The sequence below is a fragment of the Eumetopias jubatus genome, unplaced genomic scaffold (assembly GCF_037043125.1).
Source record: "Eumetopias jubatus isolate StellerSeaLion01/CBP00866 unplaced genomic scaffold, mEumJub1_p1.0 scaffold_3, whole genome shotgun sequence".
NCBI lineage: Eukaryota > Metazoa > Chordata > Mammalia > Carnivora > Otariidae > Eumetopias > Eumetopias jubatus.
In genome coordinates, this window is record NW_028274809.1 from 179,560,306 (window position 1) to 179,568,182 (window position 7,877).

Genomic DNA, 7,877 nt, shown 5'->3' on the forward strand with positions numbered 1-7,877 from the left:
AGGTAGAAAGGCCTGAGTCTTTCCGTCCTGGGTAAAGGCCAGATCAAGCAGTTTGAGTCACTACTCATTGTGGCAAATGGCCAACTTGAAAGTAGGAAGAACTGGGCAAAGCCCTTGGCTATTCGGAGAATTCGGTTCGGATCTGTAAATCTGGCTCTTTCTGTGTGTGCACTGGACTTATCGAATAAAGTGACAAATAGTTCAATAACACTCTTTTTTATTTACCACCACAATCCTAGATCAGGTTGCTTTGTTAATTTATCCCAGCACGGATTGCTTTAGCAGACGTCCATTCAATTTCCCACCTAGAATGGGTCCATTATATTCGCTTGAAAGCCACTTTAAATGAGGGTGGCAAAGTGAAAACACATTTGGCCGGACAATACATTTTATGATTTCCTGCAATAAAACTGTAATCATGGCTTGTGATTATATTAGTATAGTATCAGAGAAATAGATATGGGACATCTACCTCCTGACTTTAGATAATTTTCAGTGACACAGAAAAGAAGTGCAGTTATTGTTCATCACGAGTTTCACTAAGGGATTCGTAGGATGATGGAAAACACCTCTCTATCTCCCCTTATCTGCCGAGTGTCAACATCTCACTATTCCTCAATGTGACTTCTTAAGAATATCTGACGGCAGATTCGGCGGCCGCCACTGAGCAGATCGGACGTCACTTGAACGCGCACCTCGTTCCGCAGCTTCCTCTGCAACCATGTCTGACAAACCCGATATGGCTGAGATTGAGAAATTCGATAAGTCGAAATTGAAGAAGACAGAAACTCAAGAGAAAAATCCACTACCTTCAAAAGAAACGATTGAACAGGAGAAGCAAGCAGGCGAATCATCGTGAGGCGCGCGCCGCCGATATGCACTGTACATTCCACAAGCATTGCCTTCTTATTTTACTTCTTTTAGCTGTTTAACTTTGTGAGATGCAAAGAGGTTGGATCAAGTTTAAATGACTGTGCTGCCCCTTTTCACATCAAAGAATCTGAACTACTGACCAGGAACCCCAAGCCTCCTTTCCATCTGCCTGTCTGGCTGGCAGGGAGGGAAATAACGTATGCTCCTGAAGGAAGCTGGGTGGGACCACCAGTAACATTAAGTTGGCCCACGGTATCTGGCAGGCTGTACAATGCAGTTTAATCAGAGTGCCATTTTTTTCTTCGTATGATTTTAATTATTGGAATGCACAATTTTTTAATATGCAAATAAAAAGTTTAAAATGGGAAAAAAAAAAGAATATCTGACGGCAGTCATGTCTTGAACAAGGGGCTTAAGAGATTGATTTTACCAAGTAGAGAATAATTTTTTCCAGGTAACTCAAGACCTAAAACTGAAAGTATATGTCTAGAGGTCCGCTTTCCTTCCGTTTGCCTAGTCCCTTTTCTCTTACTGAAGCCTAAGAACACTAAAATTTTATTGCACTCTGATGTTGTGAAGAATCGATAAACTTACTCTAAAATGTATGTAGGAAAATAAAGGTCCACCTGAATCAAGGTTTATATAGTTTTGAGAGCTTTCCTGAAGAAATTAGGTATGACAGTGAATATTTTTAAAAATGAGAAAAGAAAGCACAACAAAATACTGGGAATCAGGGAGATTTAGGTCCCTTTCTTGTAAGATCTTTTTTTTTCTTTTTAGATTTTATTTATTTTTATTATTTATTTGAGAGAGTGTATGAGCACGAGGGGGTGGGGGAGAGGCAGAGGGAGAGAGAGAGAAGAAAGAAATAAAGAAAATAAATCCACACAGCACTCTGCTGTGGTCAGGGAGGCAGAAGAGTACCCACCTGTGGTCACGGAGTGTGGTCTCCTTCCCTCGCGCGCTGCAGGATGACCGCTTTGTTCTGGAGGAGAGGGATGCCTTTACACACGATTCTCAGTCTGCATCGCTGCTGTTTCTATGATTTCCTATTTCTTCTCCCCCTACATTTTACTTTGAAAATTTTCAGGCCAGAGAAGTAGAAAGTATCACACAAAGAACACCAGACAACACTTCATCCATATTCATCAAACATCAACACTTTCCTTTCCCCCATTTAAAAAATTTAAATTAATTTAATTAATGTATAAGATATTATTGGTTTCAGAGGTAGAGGTCAGTGATTCATCAGTCTTATATAGGTAACACCCAGCGCTCATTACCTCACGTGCCCCCCTTAATGTCCATCACCCAGTTACCCCACCCTGCCACCCCCCATCCCCTCCAGCAACCCTCCGTTTGTTTCCTACGATTAAGAGTTTCTTATGGTTTGTTTCCCTCTCCGGTTTCATCTTGTTTCATTTTTTTCTTCTCTTCCCCTATGATCCTCTGTTTTGATTCTTAAATTCCACATATCAGTGAGATCATATGATAATTGTCTTTCTCTGATTGACTTATTTCGCTTAGCATAATACTCTCTAGTTCCATCCATGTCGTTGTAAATGGTAAGATTTCATTTTTTGATGGCTGTGTAATAGTCTATTGTGTGTGTGTGTGTGTGTGTGTGTGTGTGTGTGTGTGTACACACCACATCTTTATCCATTCATCTCCTGATGGACAACATCTGGGCTCTTTCCACAGTTTGGCTATTGTGGACATTGCTGCTATAAACATTGGGGTGCACGTACCCCTTTGGATCCCTACATTTGTATCTTTGGGGTAAATACCCAGTAGTGCAATTGCTGGGTTGTAGGGTAGCTCTATTTTTAACTGTTTGAGGAAGCTCCTTACTGTCTTCCTGAGTGGCTGCACCAGCTTGCATTCCCACCAACAGTGTAAGAAGGTTTCCCTTTCTCCGCATCCCTGCCAACATCTGTCATTTCCTGACTTGCTCATTTTAGCCATTCCATCAACAACATCTTGCCTCCTTGGCTTTATATACTTATTTTTTTGGAACCATGGGAAATCAAGCTGCAGATGTCTGAACATTTCATTCCTAAATACTTCCATCTACCTAAGAACAAGGACATTTTTCTACATGACCACACTGACATGGTCACACCCGGGCACCCCCATTGCTACACCAATAGTGTCTACATAGCCCATCTTTAGATTTCCTGGATTACCCTAATAATGTCATGCGCAGCTTTTTTTTTTTTAAAAATCAATCCAATTCAAGATCTAGTCAAGGATTCACACCGTGTTTAGTTTTCATGACCTTTTTTTTTTTTTTACGATTTTACTCATTTATTTGAGAGACAGAGCGGCGCACGAGAGTAGGGGAGGGGCAGAGGGAGAAGAACACTCCCCGCTGAGCAGGGGGCCCTGAGATCACGACCTGAGCTGAAGTCAGATGCTTAACAAGCTGAGCCACCCAGATGCCCCTAGCTCTCGTGACTCCTAAGCCTACTTTCACTCAGGCAGCCCTTCTGCCTCAGCCTCACACAGACGTACAGGATGTTTGATCTGCTATAATTTAAAGCAATTTTATGTCTTCAGAAACTGAAGAGAAGCAATAGGTTCCACCTGATGATTGAAAAATTTTAAGGTATGAGTCTGTGTATTTCATATCAAAGACTTTTTATAATATACAATTTACCATTCCTTAATGGAACTGATGTGCTCTAAAATGCTTTATTGAAGGTTAGCTTTTAGAAAAATTTTCCAAAAAATTCACCCCCCCACCAAAATATGATGTCTTTTTTTTTTTTAAGATTTTATTTATTTATTTGACAGAGAGAGACACAGCGAGAGAAGGGAACACAAGCAGGGGGAGTGGGAGAGGGAGAAGCAGGCTCCCCGCTGAGCAGGGAGCCCAATGCGGGGCTCGATCCCAGGACCCTGGGATCATGACCTGAGCCGAAGGCAGAGGCTTAACGACTGAGCCACCCAGGTGCCCCAATATGATGTCTGACTTTAATAAAATTTTGGTAAAAAACCATCATGTCTTTTAAAAATTATATGTATATACAAAAGTCTTTCTGATAAAACAATAAAAATTATTTGCTATGGAAAAAAAAAGAAAAACAAAACAGAGAGCAAGGACTTTCCTACCAGATGTTAGGATATATCTAGAAGCAGAAGTCAAAAACAGGGTAATGCTGACAGAAGAATACACACATGGAGCAGTAAATTAGAATAGAGAAATAGGCCCACGTGCATACAGGACAACTTAATATGGGATGAAAGTCACAACAATAATGAGAAAAGGTGTGATTGTTTAGCAGGTAGTGTGGGGGAAACTGGCTCATTATATGGAAACAAATAAAACTGGATCCTTACCCTGAATCACATGACAACAGACTCCTGAAAAGTTTGACCTATATGTGAAAGGTGCATTTCCACAATCGTGTATTTGAAAAGCATGTAGCCAGATGTGTTTTGGAATTCAAGCCTTTTCAGATTTAAGAGGGTAAAATGGCATATATACCATATATATTGCATAATACCCCCAACTGGGGATTGTAGCATCCCACAATCAAATACTTGAGTATTTCTGTAGTAAATGATATAAAGACCAAAATAGATTCAGCTTGGTTCCAGTAGCATCTTGCCTCCAACTATGTTTGGAGGCTGTGCTAAGTAACTAACCAAGTCCAGTTTCTTTTCCCTTCTCTATGTTGCTCTCTGCGTGGGAAGCAGCCTCTTTGGCTCCCTTGCCCTCTGGCACAAAGAAGATGAGGAGGAGGAAAAGGAGGGATGTCGGTGGCTCCTTCCAGCGGGGTTTCCCTGGCTAGCTCTGGCTGCATCCCGCCCCCCGCCCCCCAGGGCCTTCTTCTCCACAACACCCTGTCACCAGGCTCTGGGAATCCATGCCCTTCCCCTCACTTCTTCTTGACATGGAAAATCTGTGTCCTAAGATGGCCCACCGAGCCAGCGAGAGAGTCCCGGTCCTTGCCCTAGGGCTCTTCCGGGTCCTTCTCGCTGCTCTGCTTCCCGCGCGCACCAATCTCTCTGCCCGCTTTGCGCACGCGCTGAAAGTGCCAAGTACGCGGAAGTGGAAGTGTATAAATTGGCCCTTTTGTGCTCCGGGATCAGACCTTTGGAGATCGCTCTCCTCTGACCCTGCAAGTGGGGGTCTCCACTTGCAAGGTCTCCAAGTGCCCCTTGGTTCTTCCGTCGGGCGATCCAGTCCAGGTTCCATAACATTCTGACTTTGGGGTGATGGCCCTCAGGCTGGTACTAGCCCATGGCACTGTACCATCCCGCTTGGACTCTCTACACCAAGGGTTCTCGTCTGGGAACAATGTGGTGATGTCCGGGGACAATTTGGGTTGTTATGACTGTTGTGGAGGAGGGCATGTGGTGGAGAGCAGGGCTGCCGATAAACGGCCTACAGTGCACAGGACAGGTCCTCACAATATAGAATTATCTGGCCTAAAATGTCAAGAGTGCTGAGGTTGAGAACCCCTATTCCGCACTTTCGATAAAGTCCCTTATCAACGTCTCCTCAAATTACCCATGTGAGTGAGCTGTTTCTAGCTGATGGATATGGTGAAAGTCTGGATTATTGGATTTCAGAATTGTGAACCAGAGATTATGGACTGTAAAAGAAGACACAGGAAAACATCCTGCTCTCCTAGGGCAATGCGGGACTCCTTGAGCAGAACTCGGAAAGCACAGAACACAGAGGAATGTGATCACATTGAAACTGTGAGGCTGTCGGTCTCACGAAGGACACCACAGACAAGTGAATGGATGCCAGGTTGGGAGAAGAGATAGGAAATGTCTAAAATTGGTAAGGGGCGCCTTTTTTTTTTTATTTTTTACTATTAACATAATGTATTATCTGTTTCAGCGATACGGTCTGTGATTCATCAGTCTTACACAATTCACAGAGCTCACCATAGCACACACCCTCCCTAATGTCCATCCCCCACTCAGCCCATCCCTCCCACCCCCCACCACTCCAGGGACCCTCAGTTTGTTTCCTGAGATTAAGAGTCTCTTATGGTTTGAAGGGGCCACTCTTTTCTCTTTCTTTTTTTGACAGAGAGAGAGACAGCGAGAGAGGGAACACAAGCAGGGGGAGTGGGAGAGGGAGAAACATGCTTCCCGCTGAGCAGGGAGCCTGACACGGGGCTCGATCCCCAGGACCCTGGGATCATGAGCCTAGCAGAAGGCTAGGACACTTAAGGACTGAGCCACCCAGGCGCTGCTGAAGGGGCCACTCTTGAGAGTATACAAGGAATGTCTGCAAATCAAGAGGAACCCTAAAGGAAAAATGGGCAAAGTCAGAAGAGGAAAAGCAAAACAACAAAAAGTTAAAAGCAGGCAAGAGATGCTCAAATTCAAGTTTCCAAATGAATGTGAATTAAAGCAGTGGTATCACTTTATACCCACTCATCTGACAAAAATGTGGACGTTGCATAATGCTAAGTGTTGGCAGGGATGTAGGGACACATAGAGAAAAAAAAAGAACAAATTAGCAAGACAGCAGCGTCATACAGGGCAGAGGGGATGTTGCCTCGTGAAGGTGGTGTAGGACTAGCCCAACCTTCTGCACCTAACATCAGAAATGAAAGCTAGACCACACACACACACACACACACACACACACACACACACACACACACACACACACACACACGATGAAGGAAGGAGAGACAGAGAAGAGGAAGAAGGAAGGAAGGAGAGAAAGAACGCATACATCTTAGCTCGGAAGAGCAAAGTCCCAACACTTCCTAGGAGGCAGAAACCCGGGGCGTTTGGGCGGAGGGACCGCGGAGGGAACGCGGGCGCCTGCCCTCTGCTGGTGACTGCTGCGTGGTGCGGGGACCACCGGTCCGGGTCTCGCTTCCGCCAGCCCCTTGAGCTCCAGGTGCCGACCAGTCTCCTCGGCAAGAATTAACTTCTTTTTGCAGGCGGGTGGCAGTGTGAGGGGAAGTAGGGTAGAAACAGGAAATTTGCTGGGCCTGTGACAGGAGATTATTGTTTGTGAAAAATAGGAATTCGTTCCGTTTCTTTCACCCTCCCCCATCCCAATAAAAGCTGAAAACCAGGAACCATTTGGTTCTCGGGGGCTGAGGGGATTCTCGGGACCCAGGGCATTCAGTGCTAAAACGTAGACAGTCTGGGCAAACCAAAAGGGTTGGTTGATCACTCTAATCTCCATATCCTCATTTTTCTAGGAATAATCATAATAACAGTAGCGATGTCTATTTAGCACTTTCTCTGTGCTCTACACGTATTATGTCATAATCCTCAAACCAATTTAGGAAGGAGGTATTTGTGATATCATAAAATGTATTAGCCTGGAAGAGATCACGGATTCCACCCTCTCACTACCTTTCAATCACAGCTGGGTCCACAACATCTAACTGACAGCCCTCCAGGTGTCTGTGATGTAAACTGGCTATTTCTAATGCTTCTGACTTTGCAGACTTAATGCTTCCCCTTTTATTTTTCTAAGATTAATTACAATGGACTCTCCACCCCCCCTGCAATTACCCTCTGAATTCCAGGAAGCTTTAAAAAATGATCAAAGAACGTTTAAAATTTAGTGTCTCTTAGTAATTTTAACAATGGGGCAGTGAACAAAATTTGGTTGAATTTTTCCAGACAAATAATTTCTTCCTTTCTCCCCAGGGGAAGGTAAGCTAAAAAAGCAGTCCTATGCCCAAAACACTTGCAGACTCATTCGGGTGGTATATCTCATTCAGGTGGTACAACTCACTCAGTTCCAACTGAGCCACCCAGGAGCCCCTCTAGCTGGAATCTTATTTAGTGATATAAGAAAATAGGTGTTGGGGTGGGATGTTTGGGTGGTTTTTCATTTTTAATTGCTAGATTTTCATCTTAAATGTAGAATTAGGCATGTCTTTTCTGGGAATTTAACTCACAGTGTGATGAAGAAAAATATAATGTACTCAAAAAGAAGTTTATCAATCTTATTTTTTTCAAGAGAGCTCTTTCCACTAAACACATGCAACTAATTTCCAAAA

At 43.8% G+C, this 7,877-nt stretch overlaps 1 protein-coding gene across 1 annotated transcript; it reads left to right on the top strand.

Moving 5' to 3' along the window:
• Positions 1 to 668: 668 nt before the first annotated feature.
• On the top strand, positions 669 to 956 carry LOC114215875 (thymosin beta-4-like). Its single transcript, XM_088022218.1, has one exon. The coding sequence runs from the start codon at positions 722 to 724 to the stop codon at positions 857 to 859; it is 138 nt and encodes a 45-aa protein (XP_087878344.1). The 5' UTR covers positions 669 to 721; the 3' UTR covers positions 860 to 956.
• Positions 957 to 7,877: the final 6,921 nt, after the last annotated feature.